Source organism: Pleurodeles waltl, chromosome 9 (assembly GCF_031143425.1).
Source record: "Pleurodeles waltl isolate 20211129_DDA chromosome 9, aPleWal1.hap1.20221129, whole genome shotgun sequence".
Classification (NCBI taxonomy): Eukaryota; Metazoa; Chordata; class Amphibia; order Caudata; family Salamandridae; genus Pleurodeles; species Pleurodeles waltl.
This window is the reverse complement of record NC_090448.1, coordinates 502,511,579-502,527,813: the sequence shown is the minus strand read 5'-3', so window position 1 is coordinate 502,527,813 and position 16,235 is coordinate 502,511,579. Positions and strand designations below refer to the sequence as shown.

The 16,235-nt window shown below is 41.9% G+C and overlaps 1 protein-coding gene across 9 annotated transcripts in view; it reads left to right on the top strand.

Annotated features, from left to right (window-relative positions):
* SYNE2 (spectrin repeat containing nuclear envelope protein 2) overlaps window positions 1–16,235 on the top strand; it is a 1,823,309-nt gene that overhangs the window by 1,229,926 nt on the left and 577,148 nt on the right. For all 9 annotated transcript variants that reach the window (XM_069207355.1, XM_069207357.1, XM_069207362.1 and 6 more), the window contains 2 exons: window positions 487–561; window positions 4,584–4,706. In XM_069207355.1, coding sequence (XP_069063456.1) covers window positions 487–561; window positions 4,584–4,706 — 198 coding nt within the window. The remainder of the gene's footprint in view (window positions 1–486; window positions 562–4,583; window positions 4,707–16,235) is intronic.

Here is a 16,235-nt window from a genome sequence, read left to right as displayed (position 1 = left end):
GGGCGGAGCTCCAGATCTTAAAAAAATGTCCCTGCAAAATCAAATGTATATAGAAAAATACAATATTTTGTAACATTATATTTTCCCAATTTATGACCTACATCCCATATAGTGAAACCACTATTTTTCTGGCTGTCATGGCTAGACCATTGGTTGTGTACTCAACTTGTTCATCACAGAAGGGATGTTGGCTTTGCTGAGTTTTAAGTAAATATATCCTTCTACACATTGCACCAAGGTTGTACGATTGAATATGAGAGTGTTGCAGTCTTCACCTTTATCTATCTTGGCTTATAGGATTCAGGAGTATGTCAATAAGTATTTTTGAAGATTTTACAGAAAACAAAGGGACCCATGTAGATTGTGTAAATCACTACTGTTTTCTTCCGTACTTTCAGTCTTCTCTTCTTGAACAATGTAAGATTGTTAAATATTCCCTTCTGAAGCTGAAATGCTTATTAAGTGTCCTGTTTATGACATTTCTAGATGAAAAAGAAAGGAACTTTGCTTTTGATGCCATCGCTGGAGGAGGTGTCAGAAGATGGTTCTGTTAAAAGTGAGGTAAGAGCAGATAACAAATGTGACCTTACCAAGGGCTATACACGTGTTTTTACACAATGTGCAGAATGTTAAAACAATACATTGACAATATTTGCAACTAAAGAAAGGGGTTTCAACCTCATATTTAGGTTTTCATATCTATTACAATGTGTACTGAAAATGTGAGTGAACGTTTTCATTAGTCTTTTTCTGACGAATATGAAAATATGCACTTGCTTAGCACATGTACCCCAAATCTTTTTATGAACATTCACTTCCTTCCTTTTTTCCTGTTACCTTGCCTTTAATCTACAGTCTTCTTTAGACTGCACCCTGTTTACATTTGAGCTTTGAAAGAAGGAAACACATCTCATAACTTTCATTCATCTTTCAGTGAAATAGCATGCTTGCAATGTAAGAGGGTCTTTTTATAGCCAGGTTTCAAACATATTTAGCTGTCATAAAATTATTTTGGATTAAGTTTTTGCTACAAACATTATACAAACTACCGCTTCCCTCCATTATTGGTGATCGGAGATCATGGTCTCCATCTTGCAATATGTTCCTCTAGGCTGGTTAGCACTGAATTGATGTTTTGTTTTGTAAACTTTGAATGTGTTTTTTTTCTTTGTACTTTTCTCTCTCTCTCTCTGACTCCTTTTCAGTCTTTCTCTTCCTCACTTTGTTAAATGATCACTATTTTTTACCTATACTTTCTCGTATTACCTCTTCTTCTCCCTTGTCTGCCTCCTTGTTCTCATCCCTTCTCTGTTTATTATTTTTTCTCCCAGCATTTGTTTCTCATTTTTCTTTTTCTCACTATGTCTTGCTGTTCTACTATTACACATTGTAGGAGGCTGGACTGGCTTGTAGTGAGTACCAAGGGGTACTTGCACCTTGCACCAGGCCCAGTTATCCCTTATTAGTGTATAGGGTGTCTAGCAGCTTAGGCTGATAGATAATGGTAGCCTAGCAGAGCAGCTTAGGCTGAACTAGGAGACGTGTGAAGCTACCACAGTACCATTCTAGTGTCATATGCACAATATCATAAGAAAACACAATACACAGTTATACTAAAAATAAAGGTACTTTATTTCTATGACAATATGCCAAAGTATCTTAGAGTGTACCCTCAGTAAGAGGATAGGAAATATACACAAGATATATATACACAATAGCAAAAATATGCAGTATAGTCTTAGAAAACAGTGCAAACAATGTATAGTTACAATAGGATGCAATGGGGAAACATAGGGATAGGGGCAACACAAACCATATACTCCAAAAGTGGAATGCGAACCACGAATGGACCCCAAACCTAAGTGACCTTGTAGAGGGTCGCTGGGACTATTAGAAAATAGTAAGAGTTAGAAAAATAACCCTCCCCAAGACCCTGAAAAGTGAGTGCAAAGTGCAATAAAGTTCCCCTAAGGACAAAGAAGTCGTGTTAGAGGAATAATGCAGGAACGACACAAACCAGCAATGCAACAACTGTGGATTTCCAATCTAGGGTACCTGTGGAACAAGGGGACCAAGTCCAAAAGTCACAAGCAAGTCGGAGATGGGCAAATGCCCAGGAAATGCCAGCTGCGGGTGCAAAGAAGCTTCTACTGGACAGAAGAAGCTGAGGTTTCTGCAGGAACAAAAAGGGCTAGAGACTTCCCCTTTGGTGGACGGATCCCTCTCGCCGTGGAGAGTCGTGCAGAAGTGTTTTCCCGCCGAAAGAATGCCAACAAGCCTTGCTAGCGGCAAATCGTGCAGTTAGCGTTTTTGGACGCTGCTGTGGCCCTGGAGGGACCAGGTGGTCGCAAATTGGACCAGGAGAGAGAGGGGACGTCGAGCAAGACAAGGAGCCCTCTCAGCAGCAGGTAGCACCCGGAGAAGTGCCAGAAACAGGCACTACGAGGATGCGTGAAACGGTGCTCACCCGAAGTCGCACAAAGGAGTCCCACGTCGCCGGAGACCAACTTAGAACGTCGTGCAATGCAGGTTAGAGTGCCGTGGACCCAGGCTTGGCTGTGCACAAAGGATTTCCGCCGGAAGTGCACAGGGGCCGGAGTAGCTGCAAAAGTCACGGTTCCCAGCAATGCAGCCCAGCGAGGTGAGGCAAGGACTTACCTCCACCAAACTTGGACTGAAGAGTCACTGGACTGTGGGGGTCACTTGGACAGAGTCGCTGGATTCGAGGGACCTCGCTCGTCATGCTGAGAGGAGACCCAAGGGACCGGTAATGCAGCTTTTTGGTGCCTGCGGTTGCAGGGGGAAGATTCCGTCGACCCACGGGAGATTTCTTCGGAGCTTCTGGTGCAGAGAGGAGGCAGACTACCCCCACAGCATGCACAAGCAGGAAAACAGTCGAGAAGGCGGCAGGATCAGCGTTATAGAGTTGCAGTAGTCGTCTTTGCTACTATGTTGCAGGTTTGCAGGCTTCCAGCGCGGTCAGCAGTCGATTCCTTGGCAGAAGGTGAAGAGAGAGATGCAGAGGAACTCGGATGAGCTCTTGCATTCGTTATCTAAAGTTTCCCCAGAGACAGAGACCCTAAATAGCCAGAAAAGAGGGTTTGGCTACCTAGGAGAGAGGATAGGCTAGCAACACCTGAAGGAGCCTATCACAAGGAGTCTCTGACGTCACCTGGTGCCACTGGCCACTCAGAGCAGTCCAGTGTGCCAGCAGCACCTCTGTTTCCAAGATGGCAGAGGTCTGGAGCACACTGGAGGAGCTCTGGACACCTCCCAGGGGAGGTGCAGGTCAGGGGAGTGGTCACTCCCCTTTCCTTTGTCCAGTTTCGCGCCAGAGCAGGGCTAAGGGGTCCCCTGAACCGGTGTAGACTGGCTTATGCAGAATTGGGCACCTCTGTGCCCAACAAAGCATTTCCAGAGGCTGGGGGAGGCTACTCCTCCCCTGCCTTCACACCATTTTCCAAAGGGAGAGGGTGTCACACCCTCTCTCAGAGGAAGTTCTTTGTTCTGCCATCCTGGGCCAGGCCTGGCTGGACCCCAGGAGGGCAGATGCCTGTCTGAGGGGTTGGCAGCAGCAGCAGCTGCAGTGAAACCCCAGGAAGGGCAGTTTGGCAGTACCAGGGTCTGTGCTACAGACCACTGGGATCATGGGATTGTGCCAACTATGCCAGGATGGCATAGAGGGGGCAATTCCATGATCATAGACATGTTACATGGCCATATTCGGAGTTACCATTGTGAAGCTACATATAGGTAGTGACCTATAGGTAGTGCACGCGTGTAATGGTGTCCCCGCACTCACAAAGTTCAGGGAATTGGCTCTGAACAATGTGGGGGCACCTTGGCTAGTGCCAGGGTGCCCTCACACTAAGTAACTTTGCACCTAACCTTTACCAGGTAAAGGTTAGACATATAGGTGACTTATAAGTTACTTAAGTGCAGTGTAAAATGGCTGTGAAATAACGTGGACGTTATTTCACTCAGGCTGCAGTGGCAGGCCTGTGTAAGAATTGTCAGAGCTCCCTATGGGTGGCAAAAGAAATGCTGCAGCCCATAGGGATCTCCTGGAACCCCAATACCCTGGGTACCTCAGTACCATATACTAGGGAATTATAAGGGTGTTCCAGTAAGCCAATGTAAATTGGTAAAAATGGTCACTAGCCTGTTAGTGACAATTTGGAAAGAAATGAGAGAGCATAACAACTGAGGTTCTGATTAGCAGAGCCTCAGTGAGACAGCTAGTCACTACACAGGTAACACATTCAGGCACACTTATGAGCACTGGGGCCCCTGGGTTACCAGGGTCCCAGTGACACATACAACTTATACAGTGAAAAATGGGGGTAACATGCCAGGCAAGATGGTACTTTCCTACACACATTTACTATCATTGAAAGAGAAACCTTAGACAAAGGAACTCTAAAGATAGTCGATTTACATATTCTACTACTTATACATACAGTACCTTACAAGTAATAAAACAACCTTTGTGGAATCTGATGGCTAAGAGAATCTTGTTTTAAAATTATGATGCATTATGGTGACATTTGTTCTGATAACCACAATTTAACTGATTTTTTTAGAAGGGATATAAACCAGTGATCCCATCTAGTAGTGTACTGCCTTCTCAAGAAAAGAAGGAGAAGGAATCAGAAGGCAGCGGCATGTCTTGGACATTGGAAACTACAACTGAGAGGCCCAAAAAGGTATTATTGTAGAGCTTTTTATGTATGAAACATTTTGAATTTGTATTTTTCCCCTTATCTTCTGCTTCTTTAGCTGTTATTGTGACTTAATTTCGAAGTAGCGTAGCAGTGTAAATCTCTCTCACAGTTAATGCCAACTTATCTCTTTCATTTTTTCACATTATGGCCACATTAGGGCAATATTTCTGAAACTCGATTTTGTTGTTTCTAGTGGATAATTTTTTTGCTCCAGTGCTTGCTTCAGAATGATGTTTGCTTCCAAATATTGGTTGTGACACACTAAATACATGTAAGATGACTATTGCTTATAAATGATTTTATAAATAACAGAGACTTTAACAAAGGTTTCATAGTCCACGAATAACCCTTTAAGAAAAATAGAACAAACTTATTTTTGCACTTCTTGGCTTCTTGTGAAATAAAATAAGTAATCAAATGCTCCTACTTTTGTCTCAAACTGAGTCCTGTCTTTGACAAGAGGATATTTTCCCACTTCATATTAGGTATATATAGTCCCAAAAAGCAAAAATATCACAACACAGCTAAAGTAGTGTGAAAACAACTTGTTCCATTTTTAATATTTTTCTTTCTTATCCCATTTCATATAAGTACAACATGTGGTGCAGATTTACTCTGGTTACCGTGCACTAATTTAAAGTTTGTGTAATATGACCAAGTTTCATCTCTGTCTGAGATTTTAATATGGGCAGTTTTGAGTATCTGTTTTTTTAAAATCTTTGCATAAAATTGTATCTTAGACATACCCAGCTATGCTTCATCAAATACAAGGGCAACATGTTAAAAGAAAACTGAAAATACAATTTAACCAAATTGTGAAACAACAAAACAGAAACACCTTAAAAAGGCAATGTTGAAAAGAAAGAGGACACATTGACTTTAAGGGCTTCAATTTCCTAATGATTTATTAGATCAAAATTTTTAAATGAATCACTAGAAAATTGCAGCTTGACCCAGTGGCCCTGTAGCTTGGCCCGCTACTTCTTCTACATTCATCATATCTTTTTAATGTCCTTTATTGATTTTCTCAATTCTCACATTCGATGAGTTGTACTACATTAACGGCTGAGCTCACCAGGAGCCTAACATCCATGTGCTTCTGACTCACATTCTTTCCCACCCGACTTCAGCAGACCATGCCCTGGGAAAGATTGTTTTCATTGTTGCAGAATTTTTCCAGAATATAACTTTACTGTTCATGCATTGTTCATGACGGACATGCAGCCATTCAGACCAAGGAATGAGGGAGTGTGCACAGATTCTGACTATCTCCCATGCCCACCACAATCACCAGCAAGCTATAACATAATTACCATGAAAACTATGAATTTGCACTTTTTCACTATTTGGATCAAAAAAGTTGATCTTTCCATCCAATAAGTCAAAATGTCCCATTCTTACATGGGAAGCGGCACACAAGTCAACTTAGACAAAAGTTGAATTATTTTCTAAGTCCCATCTCAGAAGATGTCTTGCATTACCAATATTTTCTAAAAGGGATATGAAAAAGTTTGAACTATTGTTAAAGGCACACCTGTCACTGAGCGTCTAATAGGGCTAAGGGTTTTGTCTGGGATCCTAAAGTAATAAAGGTGCAGTGTGCATGGAGAAACTATTCATTTACAGCTCCCCAAATTCTCAGAACATTCATTGAATTGAGTTGAGTAAGCCTAAGTAAGGAGGTACACATGATGGTGATGGGTTCATGACCTTTAGTCATATATGTATTTCTGTTGGTATTGGTGGTTTTATATCAGTAAAATTGCATATTTATTCTGTGGCCAGTCAAGCTTCAATCATATATTCAACAGTACTGTGCATCGGAGAGTCACCGTTACAGGCACCCATTTGGTTTGAAATTATATGAAATGATGAACTCGTATTTTAGTGTGTACGAAAATCACATATTATCTGTTCCATGCAACGGGTTACAATTATTTATAAAAACAGAACAATACTGCTGCTAACATCAAGGAACCTTTGAAGTCCCAGTATATGTTACCATATTGTTTTGTATGTAAATAGGAGGTGGGAGAAGTAGAGATATTTGGGGATGGGTCTTTATCCACACATGCTAAAAACATTGTTTACATTATTATGTGGGGTTTAAAGCACTATTTGAAGGGCTTATTTCAGGTTGATGTTTGCAAGTACTAGAACTGCCCCTGAGTGTATGTATGTAATTTGCTGCTGTATTTCTTGGCATGGCTGGTCTCTTCGCTTCAGCTGTTTGGTTCTAGTTTGTCTCATAGTATCTCTGTTTTCATGCCATAATTTTCTGTTCTAGGTTGTTGATGATGCAGAAACATATCAAATGTCAACACACATATACTTATTGTCAAGAGAATCAACAAATGTGATGTTTTGGGACATTTAATATGTTGGGTCACAAAGTCATCACATTATTTTCAATAATACCAATATACAGTGTAATTTTCATTAGTTAGTGTACAATGTACCTACAGATGCAAAAGGAGATGGACATCCCAGCAAAGGACAAGCAATTATTGATTAACCCCTTGGAGTATGTATGTTGCTTTGATGTAAGAGATTCATATGAAATGCATTGAGTTACAGAAACTTCAGCCAGATTAGCTGACCAAAATGTGGCTTTCTTCAGTGGCAAGCATGGGGGTGGGAGAGGTTAGTACACAAAAGGAAAAAAAATGATAAAATGTTCAGTCAGAATCCAGGTGGCCCAGGGCAACGAGTGGGGCAGGAGATATGAAGCTAACTTTATAGCTTTGGGCCTTATTTCTTGTTAGGTGGACGGGACACTCCATCACAAATGTGATGCCTATCCTGTCCACTCTATTAAATGTGCCATAAGTCATATGAAACAAGTGGAATAGCATCTTGAGATGAGAACATTAAGAGATGACAAAGGTTGCATTCACCTCTTTAGCAAGAAAGAATAGATTTAATTTGACCCTAGATTTCACCTCAAGACAATAACGTATCCGTTCATTCAGATGTGGTGTCCTTTATGGTAGGTTGAATGCTACTTGAAAATATAGCAATAAGAACTGCCCTGTACAGTATATACTGAACTTTGTAAATAGTTGGCTATAACTAATCATAAAACAAATGTCTCACACTTTTTCAAGTCATGACCATTAACTCCCATTGCTCTTTTATCCAGTATTATGCATTCAAATAAAGTATGTTCCAATCTCAAACATGTTTATTCAAATGCATTTTATTGTTTATTATTTAGTGTTTTTCCATAGTTCTTCCCTTCAACTCTGTTCGGTGCAATCCTTTTCCTATAATAATGTATAACTGACCTACGTTGATAGTTTTAAGAAAATATTAGTACAAATTGACAAAAAATACTTTGGATGAATAGACGGTTGTGACTGATGCATGGCAAGAGTCTGTAATATATTGCTGGCATATGGGGCTTCTGCTCCAAAAACATTGGCCCAGATTCAATATTATTTGATGCAATCCAACCAAAGTTACTGCTCTGTCTTGCTTCAAAGGGGTGAGGAAAAAATGCACCTTACCCATCGATACGGTGTATTTTTTTTTCTCTTCCCAAGCAATGACACACTTTTGGCTGTCATACTGCAATGCATACAGAATGCATACACCCTTGCGTAATAGTGCAAGGATGTGTGTGTTCTATGAAGCATGGATTTTGGACTGAAAGGAGATCCTTTCAGTACAAAAACTATACTTTAACACATTTCCCACTTTGTGTGTATGCTGAATAAAGAGGCACATGTGCAAAGTTGGACAAATATGGGGAAATTAAACATTTCCCTTGTTAAGCCTGCCTTTGGGGGTTTAAGGTTTTGGCACAAATCCCAGTTTACAAATGTTAGTTGACAGGAATTTGAGTCAAAACTCATGGGCGGTGGCATGGGCACCCCCATGTACCACTCATGAAATTCCCTCTTGATGCAAAGTAGTAGATAGAGCAGCTTTGTTTTGCCTTGGGGTTACTTTCCAGTGGAAATCCTGGTTTGCTATGGTCAGTAAATCCCATCCCAACACTGTGTGCTGGGTTTGCACTGACACAAACCCGACACAAAGTGTTAGTAAATCTAAGTTATTCTTTACAATGCATAAGGTAATTAATTTTTACTTTGCTCCGTGAAGGTGCAGTGAAGGTTTTTCAAAAATGGGAATAAATATTGTTATTTCTTACGTGGTGGCCAATATTTTCTGTCTTGTTTTAGAGCTTTGCAACTTCTAATTGTTAGTTGTTGGACAGACATGAGTACATTTTATTTCTGTATCCCTGTTCAGACAGGATCAATGATCTGGCTAGATTGATCTAGTGGTTGTTATCAAGCAGTGGGAGGAAATCCTCAGCATGCTCACTTGATGGTTCACACCCTGGTGAACTGGATGTCATCAATAGACTTCTTTAATCCAGGTCGGATTGCTGAAAGAAATGGTCTAATGGTCGATTATATAGACTGAACAGCTGGATGCCATTGAGCCACTAACGTTAAGGGCCTTGCACCGTGGGTGATCACAAAGGCCTTTAATATGAGTGGTCAAATAATTCTGCTGGGTGCGGTACCATTAGTCACCCGCCCTATTGGAATTATATTTATGTGGGAATATCACAGCTCCATGGTTTAGCGTAACAAAACCTTGAAAATAGACTGCACTTCTGAAGTTGATCTTAACTATGTCGTAGGGGTGTTTAAACTCCCTTTACATCTACTTTTCAAAGGAAAGGAGTATACGTAGGACTTTAATAACCCGACAGTGACCTTCACTCACCTAACTAATTCTTTAAAATAAGCCAAAAGTTTGACTTCCGCTTTCCTGGACTTGCAGTGTCTAATCTTTTAGAGTAGCTTAATACAGTGCAACTACTTGGATGCCGAAGCAGCTTAGTTCGAGATGCATTTTTTCCAAATCTCTATTTGTGCCAACAGCAAGCAATAGAAAAGTAATTGTTGCTCTTTTTGTGGCCTTGTACTATTTGAGCAAAATTTAAAAGTATCAGAACGGGACTAACCTCTGTTTCTTTTCTTAACATTGAAGAAGCAATATTACTAAAGTTGTGCCAATCAGACTTTCAAATCTGGACAACTGAAGAATATTTGTGAATCATTCACATTCGGTTTCCCACACTTTGGGCATGAACTTCCAAGCTTTCTCCAAATTTTGCATTTTCTGGCATCCAGCAAATCCCGAAGAGGATGAAGAAATGATTCTGAGTATTGCAGTTTTGACAAAGGAACATGGTATTGTTAGAAATGGGGTCTTTGGTTGGTAGTCAGGTTACCCCCTGTCCAAGCAAGGACCCTCGCTCTAGTCAGGGTAAGTCACACACAATCCAAATTATCCTGTGCCCACCATCTGGTAGCTTGGCACTGAGCAGTCAGGCTTAACTTAGGAGGCAATGTGTAAAGTATTTGCGCTATAAATCATACAATACCACAATATAACACCACAAAAATACACCACACAGTGTTTAGAAAAATATATAATATGTATCTGAATAAATGGAGGTCAAAACGATTAAAGATGAAATAAGCAAACGTAGGGATATCACTGAAAGTAAAATATCAAGTTTCTTTAGAGTTAAAAGATTACTGTAAAAGCAATAAAAAGTGTTCTAAGTTCTCCTAGAAACAAGTGTCTGTTGCAGGGCAAAGTACCTGGTTTGCGTTGAAAAATCCTCGCAAGGCACCGCAGATGAGGAGATGCATGGAAAACAGTGAGTGTGCGTTGGTTTCGCCCCTTCGCACACGGACTTGCGTCGTTATTTTCCACGCAGGGAAGACGTTGCATCGATTTTCGGTGCGCGGATTTGGATCATCTTTGGGTTGCGGGGTTTTCAGATGCCCCGGGGATGATGCGGGGTTTTCAGATGCCCCAGGGAATCCTGGGCTTATGTAGCGAAGTCAGAGCGGCTGCGTCGGTTCCGGTAGGCGATGTGTGGAATTTTCTTCAGCACGGCAGGCACTGCGTCTATTCCTCTCAGGAAGTTGGGCGGCGTCGTTCTGAGTCAGCTTGCGTCGATCCAATAGGGCTGTGCGTTGAAGTTCCGGTTGCGTCGCTGGCGCTGCGTCGATCTTCTGTTGTGAAGTCAGGCTGCATCGTTCCAGACTGGGCATGTGGTGAAATTTTCACAACTAGCACGCTGTGCGTCGTTCTTGGCAGGTGGTGTGTCGAATTTTCGCCGCACGGGGATTTCAGCTGCAGGAGAGAAGTCTTTTTGGTTCTGAGACTTCAGGGAACAGGGGGCAAGCTCTATCCAAGCCCTTGGAGTGCACTTCTGCAGCAAAGCAAGAGAACATCAAGACAGCAGGGCAACAGCAAGGCAGCAATTCTCTTCAGAAAGCAGTCAGGTGAGTTGTTTGGGCAGCCAGGCAGTTCTTCTTGTCAGGTTGCAGGTTCTGGTTCATGTATCTTTTTCAGGAAGTGTCTGAGGTGGTAGGGCAGAGGCCCTGTTTTATACCCAAATGTGCCTTTGAAGTGGGGGAGACTTCAAAGAGTGGCTTAGAAGTGCACCAGGTCCCCTTTCAGTTCAATCTTGTCTGCCAGGGTCCCAGTAGGGGGTGTGGCAGTCCTTTGTGTGAGAGCAGGCCCTCCACCCTCCCAGCCCAGGAAGACCCATTCAAAATGCAGATGTATGCAAGTGAGGCTGAGTATCCTGTCTTTTGGGTGTGTCTGAGTGAATGCACAACGAGCTGTCATCTAAACCCAGCCAGACGTGGATTGTAAAGCACAGAAAGATTTAAGTGCAGAGAAATGCTCACTTTCTAAAAGTGGCATTTCTAAAATAGTAATATTAAATCCAACTTCACCAGTCAGCAGGATTTTGTATTACCATTCTGGCCATACTAAATATGAACTTCCTACTCCTTTCAGATCAGCAGCTACCACTCAAACAATGTATGAGGGCAGCCCCAATGTTAGCCTATGAAGGGAGCAGGCCTCACAGTAGTGTAAAACGAATTTAGGAGTTTTACACTACCAGGACATGTAAACTACACAGGTACATGTCCTGCATTTTACGTACACAGCACCCTGCCCTAGGGGTTACCTAGGGCACACCTTAGGGGTGACTTATATGGAGAAAAAGGGGAGTTTTAGGCTTGGCAGGTACTTTTAAATGCCAAGTCGCATTGGCAGTGAAACTGAACACACAGGCCTTGCAATGGCAAGCCTGAGACAAGGTTAAGGGGCTACTGAAGTGGGTGGCACAATCAGTGCTGTAGGCCCACTAGTAGATTTTAATCTACAGGCCGTGGGCACATATAGTGCGCTCTACTAGGGACTTAAAAGTAAATTAAATAGCCCAATTGGGTGTGATCCAATGTTACCATGTTTAAAGGGAGAGAGCATATACACTTTAGCACTGGTTAGCAGTCTAAAACCCAGCAAAAACAGTATCTCAAAAGTGGGAGGCAGGCAAAAAGTTAGGGGTGACAACCCTAAGGCTGTCAGGTTTGCATAGCTACTTGCCACAAGTCTTTACTCTAGGATGTAGATAAGCCTTCAAACCATGGCTGCCCCGCCAGAGGCATCTTTTCTAATACTATCTTGTGTACTCTTTTGATTTTGGCAGTATCTCTTAAAATTCCTTTTTGATGTTACTTTAAATAGTCTCCTCTAGGAGTCACCTTGCTGATAACCAAGATAACAGCTAGAGGTACTTAAACCTGGACAGAGTTTCAGCTGTAACATGCAAAATGTTATGGTACCCAAGCTTATCCAGACCTATGAGATCAATTTATGGCTCACGCCAGCTACTTGACATGGAGGGCTAACCTCATATTTTAAACATTCAGGGGTTTTTCGTGAGTCCCAGAAGGGTGCCACACTCGAATTGTAGTAACTCCCTAATACTGCTTTTACATTAAACCAGATTTGTACGCAGACTGCAAGAGGTTTAGTCAAAAAGTTTAACAGTACTTTAGGGAGGAAAGCTTGTACAAGAAGTTGGCCTTGCATAAACCATTCAAAATAGCCCTTAGAAGGAGTCTGAACCTATCTTTTGTTTGGTAGTCTATCTGTCACTTAAGATTCTTCAGCTGGAAGATCCAGAAATAAAACTGAACAGACCCTTTTTTTCAATCACATGCCTCAGTTTCTTCCACAAGAGCCTACCTCCCCTTGTGGCCCCACACAAAACTTCTCACTTTGCCGTGAAGCCTGGCCAGTTCCTTTTTATCAAAACTTAAAGTTATAGAATCAAATAAGAATGTGTATTCTGTCAAAATGTACATCTTCGGGAGATTAACGCACGCATATATAGTAAAGAGAAGCCTCTGCCTAGCACTGAGCTACCTGTCAACTTGGCTTTAAAACCTTTTGCATGCTCCTTAAACGGAACTTGTTCAAATCATATTTCACCATAAAGCCCACGTCCCTAATTTCACAATGAACGAATGCTAAATCATAATCAGCATTCCCAATCATATTTTTTATATTTTTGTTTCTTAACCATATAACCAGATAGAGTGCTGAATTCCTATATTACATCTTCAGCTCTTAAGATTGAGCTGTATGTAACAGAATGTACCTAGCCTAGTCATCTGCATATAGTTGTGCCATGGGTTCAAGACATGAGTAAAAAAACAGAAGAGATAGTGGGTACCCCTTGGCTAGTGCCTATCTATCTATCTATCGCAAAACTCGGTGTTAAGGTGCTATTCACCAGGCTTTTGGCAGTAGCTGATCTCTATAATGCCTTTACTGCTCCAAGGAAGTGTTGTCTAAGAATGAAGCTCTGAAGAACCTGCCATAAGTAGGTCTAATTGGCCCATATGAAAGGTTTAATCTGTAGCTAAGGTGTATGCCATGGAGCGGGAGGCATTCTCCACCACAGGTAGATCTATTAGGCCCACCCTCCTGTTTGTTAACTCATGAAGATGGTACCCTAGAGTAAAATATTTTTGATCTTGCATATGTTACATCCGACAAACTTAGATAACCTTGTTGCCCAAAATGGCTGAAAAGACCTTATTTTTGAGGTTGAGCAAAGGGATTGGGCTACTGGATTTACAATGCTTTGGGTCCTTAGCAAGCTTCAAAATCAATTAACTAATTGCCGCATTCCAAGAAGGTGTTGTATTGTCAGTCTCCAACAGTATACCGTTAAAAAGATCTGTACATATCAGTAGATCATCTCCAACAAGCTCTTACAAATTTCTGCCGGATCCCATAAGGGCCTACTTCCTACAGACTGCCTAATTTACGACCGGGAGAATGAGTGAATGTAAGCTTGCCTTATGATCTCACATAAACAAACCTTGGTATCCTTTCCGGCTGAGGCTTGCCGTGGTAATAGCCCACCTCAGAGCTGGATATGGACTAAATTAATTATAGTTTCCTTCTGCACTTGTCGAGTCAGCCGTTTTCTTGTCGTACCATATTTGGGAACCTTCATTTCATATTTATTCAAGCAACTACATCTACCCTAGGTGATCTAGAGTTTTGGTCCATGTCCCCCATAAATACTTAGAGTAAGAAAAAAAACGAAACGTAAAACTTCCTAGTGAAAAATTTTCTGTCCACCAAGAAGAGCGTTCCCCAGGGTACCTTTGTCAACCTAGTGAATACCATTAATTGTGAAAACAAATTGAAAGTCATTTCTATGTAAAAGGCTCTTCAGGATATGTTTCACCGGGTTAAGTTTTTGACAGTTTCATGTGCAATCAGTTAAAAACACCTCAGATTACCGCAGACATGAATTTGCAAACACATTTTGTTTCTCTTCTAAACCTGATATTAATAGAGGATGGAAGCAGGTGTGTGGGGCAGATGTCTGATATTGGACCCTTCTGCCCATGCCAATATGTGTTGGAGAAAGAAAGGGAGCAGGAGCCTGCACTGATGTCCTGTTGCCCCTAACAGAGCATGCAGTTCAACGGGAGGCGACAAAGGCATGCACTGAATGTTGTCAGTAGCCGACTGCTGAAGCCTCTGTCATCTTCCAGCATTCCTCATGGTCTCACTGCAAGCTGTCAAGTCTCTTAGAGTTCTGCTGGCCCCTGGGAGATCCTTAGCCTGCAATAATTCGCCCTCCACCAGGTGCTAGTAGGGCCGCCAACTTGCCATCATAGGTCATCTACTACACTCATGGGCTTTTAGTTAACATTCACACTAACTCAGCAAGACGTAACTGACTACCACCTAGCCCTAGCAGGTCCATAGCCATACCTAAAATATTGCAACCTATACCTCAGTCAACCATATGATACCTCTCAGAGATCGTCTTCTAGTCCAAACACACCTTCAACAGGCCCTCAGAGAGTCATGCAGACTGACTCTTGTGGTGTTCATACCCTCTCCTCATTCAGAATCTATCATATCTTCCGCTGAGCCTTTGGCTTTTAACCCCCCCTCCCTAAACTAGCCAACATAAGTTACCATTTGCAGGGCATTAGATGGCGCAGGAGACATTCAGCTGGCTTCGACAGACCCATACCTCATCCCGAAAAGACTTTCAAACCCACCCTACCAGCCTCCAGACCCGCTGAGATTACCTATCCTGGTTGTTCTTCCCACATAATTCTGAAGGATACGTCATCTGGTCTTTGAACTGTCTACTTAGTCATAGATTTACTCAAAGTACTTACGCTAACCTTCAGGCTCTCACTTTAAGCCTTAAAATTATATCCCTCCCTCATTCTTCTTGTTCTCTACCCTAATTCCCTTCCTCGCTCCAGAGCGAGTTTGGATGCTCTAACATCCCAAGTGACTCCCTATCAGCCTGCCCTCTTCTCTCCAGACCAGTCAATCCTAATTCGCATGTGTTCAACCTGCAGCTGGCATGCATTTCACTATCTGCTGCTCCTAAGGTACCACCTTAGCTTGAAGCAAAATCTGGACCTTAAGCCCTGCCAGTAGTAAAGTGACAGGCCACTTTGCAGCAACATCGTTCACACATTGTACACACATGAACATGAACACACAATTGTGCTTTTGCATGAACCCTATTTCCACAGCCTCAGGTTTAGCATCAATGTTGATGTACTTTTTTGCACAGCACTGCATACAATCTGCAGACCACAGTTTCAAATCCGAAAAAGATAGTTCATGTGGTTGTTACAGACATCCTTGCATAAATTGCAGGTTACAAGTTTTGATTCTGAGAAATAGTAGAACGGGCTAAACTTATAATTTTGTAAGTGCTTGAATTAGGGTTACCACCACTCTCTCATGTCATTACGGCCACAGTTGAATACATTCTGGGCGATGTAGCCATGGTTTGCTTCCATTGTACACCTTTGACTACTAGATCCGACATCCTTAATTTGTAGGTGAAAAGTTCACGACTGGAAATTCTGTCCATGGGGACATGCAGTGAGGTATTCACTCTAGTTTGAATCTTCATAAAGCTAGTATAAAATACTGTTCTTCATGTCTTGATCAAATAAATCCCATTGTGGTGAGCAGTAATACATACTATGTGCCAAATAACAATTTGTGGTGTGTGTGTTTTGTAAAGGGTCATTATTAGTGGGCTTTTACAGTACACTCTGCTCCCCTTCACCCTGATCTCTTTGCCAAGTTGGCAGGTGAGGA